A 16423-nucleotide genomic window follows, 5' to 3' on the forward strand; every position below is an offset into this window, starting at 1 on the left:
GTTGAGATTCATACGCTGATTCTTGATGTCTGTGGTCTTTGCGTTGTTACAGATGAAAACTTTTTGTGCACAAAGTGATTTGTAAATTATTTAAATTATCTGCTTTTACAATGCTACTAGATCTGAAGCTATGAAACAAATCCACACATATTCGTAAGACATTGGACTTGAAACTAGATCGGTAGACCATCTGCCCCCAACTCTATTTTTTTTCTTTTTTCTTAGTTTCACTGGCTAAACTGTGTTTTATATAAACACACAATTAAAGCAACCAGTGTAATAGCAACACCAAAGTGTCAAGGGGTCAAGAGCCCAGAGCCCAACAAAAGGAGACACTGATCTCTTTGATGGTGATTTCAAACAAAACAATAAAGCATCTAAACCTCTGTTAATTCTCAATAAGAGCTTCTCTAGAAGTCTGACAGAAATAAAGTCAATCTGGTCAATCTGATGCTGTTTAATCAGATCTTGAGAGGTTTAATGTATTTTTTTTCAGTTGATTTCATCTTCAGCTGTGGCTGAAGTCAGTTGTAGTTCTTGTGTTTGTCTTTCCTTCGGTGATTCTTCTTGATAACAGCAGCTGTTCATCATTAATGATCAATCATCACATAATTATCTTCTTAACTCCAGCACTGCTTCAATTACTTGAACACTCTGTAGTGTGGAACGCATGAACAACGAGCAGTGTAGGGACTTTACTGTGAATTATTACATAAATCTTACCTGTTTCATTCATGTATGACTGATGCATATGAATCGCATTCAGTTTATTGATTTGTTTATGTTAAAACTATGTAATCTAAATGGATGGAAAATTGTAATGCAATTGAATTACATAAAATGTCAATTTAGACCGAATCATTTTTTTGAGTGTGTAGTTAATAATAATATATTAAAACTAAGGTGTAACATAAGCAATATATAAGCAAAAGGTGCAAAGACACCATCCCCCGGTTTGACAGACAAGGCTAAAATGCATGTCTGGGTTGTTTTAACTGAAAGAAACTTGGACTGACCAATTGTTTTGTCTCAAGATGTACATCAGTAGTGTTTTTTATCCAAGGCACGTTTATAAAAGCTACTTAAATGTCCTAATTGAACTATGGCCTAATCCTGACTTCATTTAAACCCTGTCTGTGAAACCAGGCCCAAATAACATAGTATATTTGTGGTTTTGCTATAAAAACACGTTTTATTATGTATAGCTAACAGGGGAGTTCCAGTAAGTGTCTCCAAAGTGGATTTACATAAACCATATACTGATCTTAAAGAAGATTGCTAGGAAAATCTTTGATAAATATTGCATATGAGCACATCTAATAGACATGAAACAGACATCTGAATGAGTGATGTATTTGTGCTATTATGTAGAATTCACTGTTGTCAACACTGCTTTAGATGAATGTAAGTAATGCAAATAAATCTACATAAAGTAACTAAACATAAGTTATCTATTTTATTTGTCTATTAGTATTTTTGATAAACTGAGGAGCTTTTGTTTTGGATAAAAAGTGAGTTGCATCAGCATCTACCTCAACATGTAAATGTAGCATTGAGCAGATAAATCACAGAGGTGACTGAATCTTGTCTGGATGTTACAGGGACAGATGAGACACATGTGTGTTTATCCAGTGAAGAGTGACTGATGAAGGAATGCTGCCATCAAAGGCTCTCAGTGAGTATACTAATGAAATTAATTAAACATCTTTTTAAATCTTAAGTTGGAGGTTATTTTAATTATTGGAACTTAAAACAGAGTTATTACAGCACTTTTCTTATTCTTGATTCTTGTGCCTTTGCTGCAGATCTGCAGGGGAACCTGAAACAAAAATACGAAGTAAGACTTCTAATACAGAAATCAAATGACATTGTGCTGTTAAAATGACAGCTTTTGTATTATGTTTGTGCATTTTTGTAGGATCTGACATGTCTGCAGACTGCTGTGAGCACTGAGGATGGAGAGTCCACAGCAGCATCCTGGAAATGGTCCAGTGCCATGGATGAGACGCTCCATCACTCCACCTGCCCTTACTGCCTCATCTGGACCGGATGCTGCTGTGGTCTCTTCATCATCAGTGAGCTCAGAGCCAGCGAGAACATCTAGAGAAAGACCAAAAGACACTGAGGATGTGATTTTGGTTAAGTTTGTTCAGCTGGTTTCTGTTCATACAATGAAGCCTGACTTTCAGAACCTTTAAAAGCATCATTAAAAAAATGTCATGAAGCTTTTATCCAAAGTGATTTATAGTGCTCTTATTACAGGGACCCACAATCCCCTTGCTCAGGACACACTGGTGGTTGTGAACCAGTAACCTTCTGCTCACCAGTTCAGTGGTTTAGCCCACTACAAAAGTAATAAAGCTACAACAAAAATGTACATGTAATTGTAAACATGAAATTAAATTTGGCAAGAAATGAAAAGCTGACAACATGAATTGTAAAATGTTTAACTCTGTTTAAATGTTTTGCAGGTAGTCGTGCTAATGGAGAACAGGCACATGAATGTTTGGAGCAGACACAGTGGCAGCCAGAATGCCTTACACGTTTTCTCCTGCTCTTGCCTCACAGTTGTGTGTTTCAGGGGTGTCATCATGGTCTTCCTCATCCTCTGGTTCAACAATGTCCCTATTGAGAAGAGCAAGATTGTGAAGCACAGCGCAGCAGCAGAACTGGCACGGCTGTGTTGAGATGGCAGTAGGATATGGGTTCACTGTCTGTAAATACATGATTGATAGAACAGTAAGTTTGAATGAAGCTTTGTTTTATCTGTTGTTGACTTGTATATGTATGTATTTATTGTGATGCTTGCTTTTATTCATTCTTTTATTCATGTATCTTATTGTTGTCAGTAAATAAAATAAATATTTTATTCATGCATCAATTGCTTGACTGAAAATTTATGTATTCACATCGACTGCAACTAGTATATTCATGTATAGCTATGTCACATGACAAAAATTACATTTTGCTTATTTTACTAAAATGTCATCATTATTATTGTGTGTAAGTGTTGGGGTTGGCTAGCGATGCAATTCATTCTGGGGTATGTACTCTTTTAGCACTCATTAAGTAAGTACCTAATTAAGTGTCTACTCAGAGAGTATGCGGTTTCGGAGGCAGCCCGACAACATCTCATTTTGACATCTGGCCTGGTTCTGTGTGATTTGGACAACTTCAAGTTACGCCCCCTGCTACAAGTTACTCCCCTTCTTGCAGTCCGCAGTGGTGGCATATATATATGCAAATTCATTCTCTGCCAGCGGGAGGCGCTGTTGGAGTAGAGATCGAGGTTTCCCCGGTAACGCTGTACATAAAGCAGAGCTCTGCTCACAAACGCTGCTTTATCTGGGATTACATGCAAGATGAAATGAAAATGACATCCACAATTTTCTGAAGACAGTCGGTTTCCTTCAGAAATACAGTGATATAAAGGGTTTCGATTTTGAAACATGCAGCGCTCAACCAAGCGTTCTCCCGCCAACCATTCGAATTTCAGTAGGCGGGATTTATTTGAATGATATTCTAATGAACCGCTTTGTGATGTCACAAATACAGGAAAACAACTTTGTAGTACAAACGAGACGTTCGTTGTAGTTCTTGAAAAGGGATTTTTAAAAAAGGAAATATCTCCCTTTGGAGTGGACTTTGAGATTTGTAACTTTGTAGATCTTTTTTTATGCCCAAACATGAATGATACACACTGACTAAAATTCAAAAAGTGAAAAAAACATAATAGGTCCCCTTTAATAACAGATAATAATGAATCAGACTATAGAAGGGAGGTTTCTACACTGTTTGAATGGAGTTGTACTCATAATCTGAAGTTGAATGTCCTAAAAACAAAAGAAATGGTGTTTGATTTCCAACGGAAGAAAAATGCTATCTTGCCATTGACTATTAATGGTCAGGACATTGAAAATGTTCAATGTTTCAAGTTTCTCGGGACTACCATCTCTGCAACATCAAAGGGTTAATCCACCCCAAAATGAATATTTTGTCATTAATCACTTACCCCCATGTTGTTCCAAACCAGTAAAAGCTTTGTTTGTCTTCGGAACACAATTTAAGATATTTTGGATGAAAACGGGGAAGCTTTTGACTGTCTCATTGACTGCCAAGTGAATAGCACTGTTGAGGCCCAGAAAAGTATGAAAGAAATCACCAAAATAATCCATCTGCCATCAGTGGTTCAGTCTGAACTTCATGAAGCAGCGAGAATACTTTTTGTATGCAAAGAAAATAAAAATAACGACTTTATTCAACAATCTTCTGCATCACCATAGCACCATTTTGAAGAATATCCCTACAAATGACAACTACAACTACACAAACAGGCCTGGTGCACTACAAATCAAGGGCGTAGGATTGCTTTTGACATTGTAGGGACTTAAGAGCAATGGGTTTTTTTATTAATTATTTTTTTATCCCACATCTTCCCGTTTCCTCTGTAATCTGGTTTTGAAGCTGGGGATTGACAAGCTCTTTGACCAGCTCCATGATGAATAGCTGTCATGCATTGGTCACACCACCCAAGTAATCAGGGTGTTGCTCAGTGAAGTTGGTGTAGGCCAGGGGTGGCCAACATCGGTCGTGGAGAGCCACAGTCCAGCAGAGTTTCGCTTCAACCTTCATAAAAACTCACCTGCCTGACTTTCGAGTAAACTTTAGACCTTAATTAGCTTGTGTTTGATTATAGGGCTGGAGCCAGGGGTGCTAGATCATTAAGTTAAGTCGTGACGTATTGTCAAGTATGGTGCCCGGGGAGCAATTAGGGGTTCGGTGCCTTGCTCAAGGTGGAGAGAGTGCTGTTCATTCACAATCCCCACCGGCGCGAGAATCAAACCAGCAACCTTCAGGTTACAAGCCCGACTCCCTAACCATTGGGCCACGACTACCCTCCCATTGACAATATGGCCAAAACAGGTTATTATTATTTTTTTAATATGAATAATTTAGATATACACACACACACACACACACACACACACACACACACACACACACACACACACATATATATATATATACACATTTTGTATTGGTCATCCATTCCTATTAAAATGCTTGTTATGGATGCAAATTTCGGATTCAGTATACAATGACCTTAATAATGAATTTTCAGTTATAGGTAACCTTAGCCCAACATTTAAATATTACATCCATTTATCTTTCACAATATATTGAATATTTTCTGTTGTAAACAATTATAAAATAGGGCTTAAATGCATCAAATATACAAAAGCATACATTGAGTTGTGAAATGTGGGGCAGGTGCAAATCTGCAAAACCTTACACTAATTCTCGGCCTTTGACTCAGTTTTCAATTTCATAAAACAATTTTTGCAAAACACAACACACAAAAACCTAACAGGAATTAATATTATGGCAAAGGTGTTTGCAAATGTTTGCTTTTGGGATGTGTTTGTGATATGCCTGAGTTGACAAAGAAAGCTGATGATCAGCATCATGGTACCAATAAAGCCAGACTGGGGTGGTTTGGTTTTGTCAACTCAAAACTAATCATATAACTCTGATTTTGTTCATCTGCCATCATGGTACAGGCACCTGCTCCTGGCCAGGTTAGGTTCACAGAGTAGGTTACCACGGTAACTGACTCCAAGTAATTACCTCTCTTTCAGAAATGGGCTTGACTTACTGTGCTTTCTGGGATTTGACAAACCTCCCATTCTGAAACGGAAAACCTAGAGTTTCCTTCATTTCAGGGTTAAGATACTCAGAGTTTTCACTTAACCTCCTTTCTGAAACGGGCCTCTGACATGAGTCACAAACAGACTCGAAGCCTCCAGATGTTTGTGCTTCAAGCTGCCCAAAACAACAGCTGTATGAAACACTGCACACGCCCTTCACTCATGCTCATTTCATTATATTCACTTTCAAACTGTTTCTGAAACACACAGATGACGATTTTAATCCTTTATCAACTTTCCCACTTAAACAAGGCATTAGATTTACACGCGGCTTTGTTCCGTGGCTGATGCTCACCTTGAGTTTGATCTGACCGGGGCAAAACAAACATTTCCTCGCCGCGTATTTTAGTCTCCAAAGAAAGTCAAGAGCCTCTGCTTGGTGTTCGCTTGGTTTTTACTGCGTCAAACTGTTTTACTACTCGAGTTTTGCCCTTCAATGTAGAAGAAGAAAACACAAACGCGAGGATCTCGCAGACGCGCGCAGACACCGAGCGGCGGGTTGAGTCTATAAGGTTCTCATGTGTTGTTTAAGAGCGCAGCGCTGCTCGAGCGACACTCATCTTTGAACTCAGTGTCTGATAGACTGTCTGTAAATCCGCTCGTATCAATGGCAGAAACCGCTCCAGCCCCGGCTCCTGCCGCTCCGCCGGCCAAAGCGCCCAAGAAGAAGTCCGCTGCTAAAGCCAAGAATGCAGGTCCAGGCGTCGGTGAGCTGATCGTCAAAGCCGTGTCCGCGTCCAAGGAGAGGAGCGGCGTGTCCCTCGCCGCGCTGAAGAAAGCTCTCGCCGCCGGCGGCTACGACGTGGAGAAGAAGAACTCCCGCGTCAAGCTCGCCATCAAGAGCCTGGTGACTAAAGGTACCCTGGTGCAGGTCAAAGGGACCGGCGCCTCCGGCTCCTTCAAGCTCAGCAAGACCGAGACCAAGAAGAAGCCAGCCAAGAAAGCGGCTCCTAAAGCCAAGAAGCCCGCGGCCAAGAAACCCGCTGCTGCCAAGAAGCCAAAGAGCGCAGCGGCAAAGAAGCCCGCCGCTAAGAAATCACCCAAGAAGGCCAAGAAACCCGCCGCTGCAGCCGCTAAGAAGGCGACGAAGAGCCCCAAGAAGGCAAAGAAGCCGGCAGCGCCCAAGAAAGCAGCCAAGAGCCCCAAAAAAGCCAAGACTGCCAAACCCAAGGCGGCCAAGCCTAAAGCTGCTAAGCCTAAAGCTGCAAAGCCTAAAGCAGCAAAGCCTAAAAAGGCAGCTCCCAAGAAGAAGTAAACATGTACTGTTTTATTCCCCAACGGCTCTTTTCAGAGCCACCCACAAACTACAGAAAGAGCAAACGTGCAGTTCAGTTCTTAACTTAAATTATTGTAATATTATGTGTTTACCTCCACTGTGTTTTACATGTTGACTGAATTTAGAAAAGCCACAAAGTTATTCACTTTTATTAATACGAACAGCTTTAATGGATCACCAATCTAAATTTAATTAGGTAAAAAATAATATTGCCCTTTTTTTTATAATAAACTTATTTAACCCCCCAATCACAATTTCTTCAATGTTTTCTGTAATGTATTTCAATCCGAATGCAGGCTGTGGAGGTGTGGCTTTGGCGGTGGGTGTTGGAGGGAAGTTCAGTGATTGGTTTAAAATCTTACAAGGCTCTAAACCAATGGGCGACTGGCAGGTTCGTTTAAAACCAGTAGAGCGGGCTCGTGGACTTATCATTCTTGCTATACGAACATTGAACAATGAGTGGAAGAGGCAAAACCGGTGGTAAAGCCAGAGCGAAGGCTAAGACTCGGTCCTCCAGAGCAGGGCTGCAGTTCCCCGTCGGTCGTGTTCACAGGCTTCTCCGCAAAGGAAACTACGCCGAGCGCGTCGGTGCCGGTGCTCCGGTTTATCTGGCCGCTGTGCTCGAGTATCTGACGGCTGAGATCCTGGAGTTGGCTGGAAACGCCGCTCGGGACAACAAGAAGACCCGTATCATCCCCCGTCACCTGCAGCTGGCGGTGCGCAACGACGAGGAGCTGAACAAACTCCTGGGCCGAGTGACCATCGCTCAGGGCGGCGTGCTGCCCAACATCCAGGCCGTGCTGCTGCCCAAGAAGACCGAGAAAGCCGCCAAAACCAAATAAGCAGATTCAAGTCTTTTTGAAACCCAAAGGCTCTTTTAAGAGCCACCCCATTTTATCTATCAGAGAGCGTTTTCCTGTCAAGTTTGTTTAATCAGTAGTAACACACTATATATATATATATATTTTTTTTTTTTAACAAGAAAAGGTAATCAATCAAATAAACAAACTGTTGAGTTTGGAAAATTACAAATACCTTCAATAGCCTAAGATAAAGCCAAAAAGTAAATTAATATTTCACAATGAATAAATAAAACGTTACTGTGAAATCTGTAGAGAGTTTGTTAGTGTAGTGTGTGCTTTATGCTTAAACCAAGACTAAAAATCCTTGAAAGGGACTTTGACCGCCTAAAATAAACAGGACAAAGCATTTTGAGCGGGAAACAAACAGCCCCGTTTGAAAACAGAAGCTGCGCAGTCATTGGCTAGCAGTCATGCGCAGACGTCACACATCAGCCAATCACAAGCCTCTGCACCTTTATGACACCATAAGCTCGTGGCCGTATGATGCTTTAAAAGCAGGCGAGTATAAGACAGAGCAGCATTTTTTAAGTACGCAGAAAAAAAGTACATCGCAGCGATGGCAAGAACCAAGCAGACGGCTCGTAAATCCACCGGCGGCAAAGCCCCGAGGAAGCAGCTCGCTACCAAAGCCGCCCGTAAGAGCGCTCCGGCCACCGGCGGCGTCAAGAAGCCTCACCGCTACAGGCCCGGCACCGTGGCTCTGCGAGAGATCCGTCGCTATCAGAAGTCCACCGAGCTGCTGATCCGCAAGCTGCCCTTCCAGCGTCTGGTGCGAGAAATCGCTCAGGACTTCAAGACGGACCTGCGCTTCCAGAGCTCCGCTGTCATGGCCCTGCAGGAGGCCAGCGAGGCTTATTTGGTCGGTCTGTTTGAGGACACCAACCTGTGCGCCATCCACGCCAAGAGAGTCACCATCATGCCCAAAGACATCCAGCTGGCGCGCCGCATCCGCGGAGAGCGCGCTTAAACGCCTGATTTCATAAGTCTTTAAACCCCAAAGGCTCTTTTAAGAGCCACCTAAATCATATTAAACGAGAGAATTTCATCTAACGTTCAATAGAAAGTAACACTAATTATTTGTTTGGGTCTTCGTTTATTCAACTTAGTTTCCCATTAGAATACACTCAAAGGCAAGAGGTAACAGATGTTACTTTTAACATTAAATCAACTGTTTTACGCAATGGCACACTTCACTAAAAAAAAAAAACTACTTCTAATGTGTATAATATTAAGTGCAGTTTCCTAAATGTTAAACTAATAATTATAAGTTGTTAAAACAACATTATAGATATATCATGCTATGTTTGATGTGTGAGTACGTTAGAGGTAATTTCATTATAAATGGAATTTATTTACGGGGGGATTGAGAATGACTGATGTTTGATCTCCGTTTATCTCGGTGCGCGTTCCTGCAGCTCAAATGATGGCGCGCGGCTCTAAGCATGATGATGATGATGATGAAGCTCAAAGCGTACGCCAAATGTATACATGCAAATATTATGTAGATATGATCTTATAAATCTTTGCCGAATTAACATTTTAATACGAAACAGTACACAATGTTAAATCAAGGTTAGGGGTTATAAACCATATTCTTTCCTGCTCTAACTAGCGGGGGTGGGGGTGAATGCCATGTGACTCGGGGTGGGTTTCAGTTAGGTCCTGTAAGCAAATGTAAAAAGCCTCCCTGAAGCATGTAGCGGTATACATTCACTTTTGTTGTTTACAAGAAGAATCTTAGACATGTCTGGAAGAGGTAAAGGCGGTAAAGGACTCGGGAAAGGAGGCGCTAAGCGGCACCGTAAAGTTCTGCGGGATAACATCCAGGGCATCACCAAACCCGCCATCCGTCGTCTCGCTCGCCGCGGCGGAGTCAAGCGTATCTCCGGTCTGATCTACGAGGAGACCCGCGGTGTGCTGAAGGTGTTCCTGGAGAACGTGATCCGCGATGCCGTTACCTACACCGAGCACGCCAAGAGAAAGACCGTCACCGCCATGGACGTCGTGTACGCGCTGAAACGACAGGGACGCACTCTGTACGGCTTCGGAGGATAAACACGTCCGTGTTCCCATAGAAACCCAACGGCTCTTTTAAGAGCCACACATATCTTCAAAAGGAGTTTTTATTATTATATATTCTTATAGTTTTTATGTTATGGTTTTGAAAGCACTTATGTGAAATATTTATCACACACACACACACACACACACACAATGTTATGGTTCCTTGCAAAACCATTTTATTTCAAACTAATGTTTTTTTTTTTTTCCCAAGGGATTTATTTGGCGTGTATATTAAAAAATGCTTCACATATGTCCATTCTATATGAGTTTCATTGACTCAAAATAGTGAAACGTTTTGGAAACAGTGACCGGTTTATCCAGAATGTAAGCGGGAAAGTAAACACAATGAACCAAGAGCTTGTATGGATCGGTAATTCAGGGGTGGAGACTATGGAGCGGGTGTCTGCACAGTCCGCCCTTTCCCCCCAATGAAATACCCGCTAAGACAATCGTTGTGTAAATGCACCCAATCAGAGAGAAAGATACTTCAGCCATTTCACATTAGAATGGGCGCCAAAGAGAGTTTGGCCATTTTATTTGTAGAAAGAGGAAGTGCAAGGAGAGGGATCAAGTGTTTCTGTTCTGATTTCTAACACTGGTCTAACTGTACACATCCGAAAAGCCCTTATTAATATGGTAATGATCTGATATGAGCCGCAGAAACGCGTTAAACGCCCCACGATAAACCTGTTCATCGCGATGGCACAGACGCGCGAGGACGCTCTCCAGACGATCACAGACAGCGAGGAAGAGTCCGCCTTTTCTTCAGAAGACGACGAAGATTTGGAGGATGAAAGCTTTCCTTTTCAGGAGAGTTTTGATACAACAAAGGATACAATTTGTAACGAGTAAGTCGTTTATTCTTTCTTACAGTAGTTTTTATAAATAGCCGCGCATGCTCATACAGCTATTTCAGGTTTATTGTCAAACTGAAATAAGTTTGTAATGTTATGAATAAAATGTGATGTTCTTTTAAGTTTCCATACCATTTAACTGTCTTACAAAACATGTAACTGAGTAAATGTTATGTAATGTGACAAAAAAAAAAAAAAAAAAAGTTTGACTGACAGTTATATCAATGGCCTATAGTTTGGTTAACTTATGGCCGTTGATAAATGTCTGTTTTTTATTGTCTGTTTTAAATTATTTTTAAATCAATTTGTATATCTTGTTTTTATTATTATTATTTTAATTCCTTGTTTTTATTTTTGTGACTTTTTATAACTATTTCACTTTCTTTTATGTAAAGCACTTTGAATTACCACTGTGTATAAAATGTGCTACATAAATAAACTTGCCTTGCCTAATGTCATATACTGCATCATTAACGAAGTTAAACTTAAAACATTTACACCTAATCAGATATTTGCAAACATGTTGGTATATGTATGTTGGTGTCCCATCAGTCCATAGGCCTATAATTGCTCATCACTTATGCATGCACTGGTATGCTATACCTTTGACAATCTAAGATAACAAATGTTTTGATTTATTTATTTATTTTTGTGTTTGTTTGTTTTAGGAACGTGGCACCTTCTGGTGCATATCACACAAGAGCAGCACGCAAGCTTTGTTCAGTTTTCAGTGCTGCAGACAATCTTAACCAGTAAGTGTGCTGTATTTATTTATTTTTACATCTATTATTTTACTTTTGTTTACTTACTTTTGATAATATACAAACTATACATATTTGTAAATCACTTCTTTTAATGAGTGGTTGATACACTGGATTGATAATGCTGTTGTGATCCTGTTGTCAGCATGTTCACATGTGCATGCTCTTTCCTCAGATGTGATAATGACCGTGAGCAGATGCCTGCTGCAAAGAGAGCCAGGACTCTTTCATGGAAAGCAGAGACTGATGTTGACGGGGCTCCACAGACTCTGAGATTCCTGCCTGCTCGGGAACCTGGACCGCAGTTGTCTACTGCTGACGCGAACTCTCCCATGAGTCTTTTCAAACTGTTTTTCACAGACAGCGCCGTGGATAACCTGTGCCACAACACAAATGCTCAGGCCGCCAGGGCAGCTGCAAAGGGCCGCAAGTACAAGTGGACCGATGTCAGTGTTGATGAGCTTTACCGCTACATCGGACTCGTTTTCTACATGGCCGCGGTGAAGATGAGCTCCATCGCTGACTACTGGCGGAGGACAGCCTTTTCTCTCTGCCTTTTCCGCCACAGTTATGTCAAGGGACAGATATCGCACCATTTCATGGAATGTACACATGAGTCACCCAGACGCAGACGAGGAAAACGACAGAAAGAGGGGCACAGCCCAACATGACCGTCTGTTCAGGATCAAACCCCTCATGAACACGATCCGTCTTGCGTGCAAAGCCTTCTATCATCCTAGAAGAAATTTAGCTGTGAATGAAAGATTGGTGGCATGCAGAGCAAAGAGAGAAGTGACACCGTGCATGAAAGCCAAGCTGACAAAGTTCAAGTTTTTCATCCTTTCAGACTCATCAAATGGATATACTGTGGACTTCTCTGTCTACACGGGCAAGAATAGCTTTCCCACAGACCGTGGGCTTTCGTATGATGCTGTGATGTCTCTCCTGGACCGTAAAGTTTTGGGCTCTGGGTACCATGTGTACATGGATGATTTCTACACAAGTCCAAAGCTCTTCACAGACTTGTTTGCTCTGAAGTTTGGTGCTTGCGGGACGTACAGAGACCAGAGGAAGGACTTCCCGAAGACTGCAGCTAATTCACTGAGCAGAAACTGCAGGAGGGGATCCATCAGGTGGATTCGGGACGGGCCTCTTGTGTGTGTGAAGTGGATGGACGCGCAAGTGGTGTCTGTTTGTTCCACCATCCATGCTGCCTATACAGGAGAGCGCGTGCAAAGGAAATTCAAAGCACAGCATACATGGAAGGCAAAGTCTTTTCCATGTCCTGCACCTGTGACTGCATACAACCAGCACATGGGGGGTGTTGACCTGTCCGATCAGCTGTTGCAATACTACGCCGCACAGCACAAAACCATGAAGTGGTACAGAAAAATCTTCCTACACTTCTTGGACATTGCCGCCAACAACGCTTTCATATTGCACAAAGAGCTGCTTGGCAGCATGACTCGTGATCAGTTCATGGAAGAGCTTATTGCAGAGCTCTGTGGCTTGTCACAGAAAGCAGCACCAAAACAGTTTAGCACAGATCACGTGCCTGTTCCAGGAGCTCAGCTGACTTCAAACGTCAGAAGAATTGCTACGGTCGGCCGCCGGATCTGTGTGCATTGCAAAGCCGTGCATGGAAAGAAGCAACAAACACCTTGGAAATGCCAGGCTTGCGACGTTCACTTGTGTCTTCAGTTGAACAGAAACTGTTTCCAGGAATGGCACAAAAGTCTGTGATTAAAATGTTGTGTTAAAATGTTTCATAGTGTTTTTTTTTTTTTTTTTTCTTGCCTAATATTTTTTTTTGTGGAAACCATTTTCAACATTGTTAAAAATAGAAGCTACTGATAATAGCTATTGAGTTGATTTCTGAAGGATCATCACAATGAAGACTGGAGTCATGGCTTCTGAAAATTTATGGCATTTATTGTACTTCACTACATTACTGTATTTACATCTTACTGTATTTTTGATCAAATAAATTCAGCTTTGGTTGGAAGACCCTTCTTTCAAAAATATTTTAATGATTCCCAAATTATTTAGATTTTTGTATTGTCATGGACTATGTAAACAAACTAAAATGAAGAAACTCAATGCAACACAATTTTTGCTACAATAATTGTACATTGAGTCAATCAAAATATATGAGGTTGTCCATGCGTTCTCTCCTAGGAGGTTCCCTAAGACTAGCAAAATTAAATTGTTGCAGTATGTGGCAGTGTTGCACCACCATTCAATTATAAATCAATCAATCGTACATATACACATACATAAATAAATAAAAAATAGATAGATAGATATATTACTGATAGACAGATGAACAGAATTTGTTAATTTACAACACAATTTAGACAACTCATATAAGCGTGAAGCTAAAGGGGTTTCTAAATCAAGCAGAAAAAGGATTCAAGAGAGGAAAGTATAGAGAAAACGTTGCTTCCAGCCACAGTTTGCGAAAGTTTAATAATTATTTTAATAAAATTAAATAAAGACCACATTGTTGAACAATGAAAATAAAATAGTATTCTTGTAGTAGTGACAAAATCCATAGAATCTTTAGTATGTAGAAGGTGTATTTTAAGAGGTCCAATGGCAGCAACAACAGGCTTGTGTTGTGGTGTATCAGTGAGCTTTATGCATTTTGGGGACAGTAGGTAAAACAGGTGTAATAGGTCATTCAACACAGACAGTTATACTCAGCCTTGGTTTTGCATTGATCCACATCAGCGGCGTCTAGAAAATGCGTGTGCGTAGAGATACACTAATGGTCAGGTAACAGTTAGGAATCTAAAGGGTCTGGAGTGATTCTGGATGAAGGAATGGTCTAATGTCTAAGGTATAATATTTGTATTAAATGAAAGATCAAAAGGATTAACAATGCAGATTAATTTTCACAGCCTTCTTTGATCATATTTACCAAGGGTGCCGATATTTTTGTCCATGATACACACACACACACATATATATATATGTAGGGTTCATTTGCAAAAACAGATAACTCCGTTTTTCACAATTCTCAGAAATAATATTTTTTCATTGTGCATTCCAATTGTTCTCAATCAAACTGCAGTTGGGTTATTTTGACTAGGTTAAAAAGTAACTTAAAAAATAAAAACAGCTGACTAACACATTTTTTTTTTTTTTTTTTTTTAAATGTTTTTGCAAATAAATTATTGTAGATAAACATACACACACACACACACACACACTGTATACATTATACAGATTTGTATAATAAGGGTATGACAGATATTACAAGGAGTTGACTTTTCAGGACATTACCCCATGTCCCCACTTTTCAAAACACTTATAAATCACACAGAATGGAGTGTATTGAAAATCTGAAATACCACAAAGTTTCCTGTAAGGCAGACCTGGGCATTGTAAGCCCCCCGGGCCACATCCGGCCCTCTGGCTATCCTTGACCGGCCCGCATGAGGTCTCAAATAGGAATCTCAAATAGGTGTAATTAAGTGCACGCAATACAACCGCCCTGCTTTTATTTTCAAGGCAACAGCTATTATTATTAAGCCCTATTATTAGTATTAATATTATTATTGTTGTTTTTATTGTTATTATTTAATTTGCATAGCCTATAGCTCCGCTCGTTTGACCGTATCTCAAATGTGTTGGCGTCCATAGGACAGCTTTCAAGAAATGTGAGTTTACCGTTAGCCCTTAAATGTTAGCTAACATAAAAAATAATTTCTTATTTTTGTCTAAATATTTTTCTTCATTACGCATCTTGTTTGGTCTTATTTCGTACTATTGTATGTGGACAATAATCTAATTTACTTTGCTATGCAGACGCAAAATGTGAAACTGCAGTCTAAGATAGCATTTTTATAAATATTTGTAAGATCGTATATATTCAGCATATTTTACTTAACCTGTTTTGTATCTTAATTATTTAATCCATAAATTAGTCATTAAAACATTTTATATATATATATATATATATATATATATATATAAGAGCTACATTCGTTTAATTTTGATCAACAATTGTTCAACAATAATGATCAACGAATTGGAGCAGGTCCATTAGATCATTTTAAAACGTCAAATAGTCTTCAATTCATAGGTTATAACTGCATCTGTCCCGGATGTAGACTAGTGAATATTTATTTTAATAAACCTGTTTGTGCAGAGTATGGAATGCACCTGCATGCAGGGAGGCGCCTGCGCAATGAGTTTCATTTTTTATTGTTTTATATCAGTTTGAAACTGATTTTATTTCAGTAAACTCATAATAACAACAAAACATTGCTTTTGAAAAAAAATAATGAAATCAAACAGGACGCGCTTTCTGCCATCTCTGAATCTGGAGCGCCTTACAAAAAAAATACCCCGAAACTCCCCGAAGCTTAAGGCTGCCTCACAGACATGTGAAATATCTATATAGAACGTTTTAAAAACGCTTAAAGAACCAATTCAAAAATGCAATCTGATTATTGCAATCTGTACGTAGGTTGCATTTCTCTCTAAAAGCTAGTCCAGTATGAAGATGAGAGTCATTGTGTATTTCATCTTTGCAGTCGCCAAGAACTCATAAACACTAGTTTATTAATAAATAATTAAAATATCTCCTTTTTTCCCGACACATTCATAATCATTAGGCGACTTTTGCCTGTGCTTAGTGGCAAACGTTATGCTTGTGCTTGAGCGCAGAATATATCGAAGATTAAATACCCACTAGGCCTCTCTGTTAAAAGTTTTTAAAGCATTTTAAATCAGGGTATCTTCCGTTGATTCGTTTTTTAATTTAATATTAAAAACAGAAAAATAAGAAAACGGTTCCTTTTTTCGTTTTTTAATTTTTCAAACAAACGAAAAAACAAGAATTATGCTTGATTTTCCCTTTTTACATTCAGTTCTAGAAAATGAATAA

At 39.9% G+C, this 16423-nt stretch overlaps 5 protein-coding genes across 5 annotated transcripts; all 5 read left to right on the forward strand.

Moving 5' to 3' along the window:
* The first annotated feature begins 5992 nt into the window (after window positions 1-5992).
* Window positions 5993-6978, forward strand: LOC131534328 (histone H1-like). The gene has a single exon (XM_058767161.1). It carries the CDS (start codon window positions 6316-6318, stop codon window positions 6961-6963), a length of 648 nt encoding a protein of 215 aa, XP_058623144.1. The 5' UTR covers window positions 5993-6315; the 3' UTR covers window positions 6964-6978.
* Window positions 6979-7408: 430 nt separating this feature from the next.
* Window positions 7409-7885, forward strand: LOC131534358 (histone H2A-like). Its single transcript, XM_058767189.1, has one exon. The coding sequence runs from the start codon at window positions 7440-7442 to the stop codon at window positions 7824-7826; it is 387 nt and encodes a 128-aa protein (XP_058623172.1). The 5' UTR covers window positions 7409-7439; the 3' UTR covers window positions 7827-7885.
* Window positions 7886-8358: 473 nt separating this feature from the next.
* On the forward strand, window positions 8359-8973 carry LOC131534340 (histone H3). The gene has a single exon (XM_058767173.1). It carries the CDS (start codon window positions 8404-8406, stop codon window positions 8812-8814), a length of 411 nt encoding a protein of 136 aa, XP_058623156.1. The 5' UTR covers window positions 8359-8403; the 3' UTR covers window positions 8815-8973.
* Window positions 8974-9573: 600 nt separating this feature from the next.
* On the forward strand, window positions 9574-9943 carry LOC131534380 (histone H4). The gene has a single exon (XM_058767212.1). The coding sequence runs from the start codon at window positions 9591-9593 to the stop codon at window positions 9900-9902; it is 312 nt and encodes a 103-aa protein (XP_058623195.1). The 5' UTR covers window positions 9574-9590; the 3' UTR covers window positions 9903-9943.
* A 520-nt stretch (window positions 9944-10463) lies between these two features.
* On the forward strand, window positions 10464-12197 carry LOC131534144 (uncharacterized). The gene is made up of 3 exons (XM_058766816.1): window positions 10464-10759; window positions 11434-11517; window positions 11702-12197. Exons 1-3 carry the CDS (start codon window positions 10611-10613, stop codon window positions 12195-12197), a joined length of 729 nt encoding a protein of 242 aa, XP_058622799.1. The 5' UTR covers window positions 10464-10610.
* The last annotated feature ends 4226 nt before the right edge of the window (window positions 12198-16423 follow it).

This window comes from Onychostoma macrolepis, chromosome 25 (genome assembly GCF_012432095.1).
Source record: "Onychostoma macrolepis isolate SWU-2019 chromosome 25, ASM1243209v1, whole genome shotgun sequence".
Classification (NCBI taxonomy): Eukaryota; Metazoa; Chordata; class Actinopteri; order Cypriniformes; family Cyprinidae; genus Onychostoma; species Onychostoma macrolepis.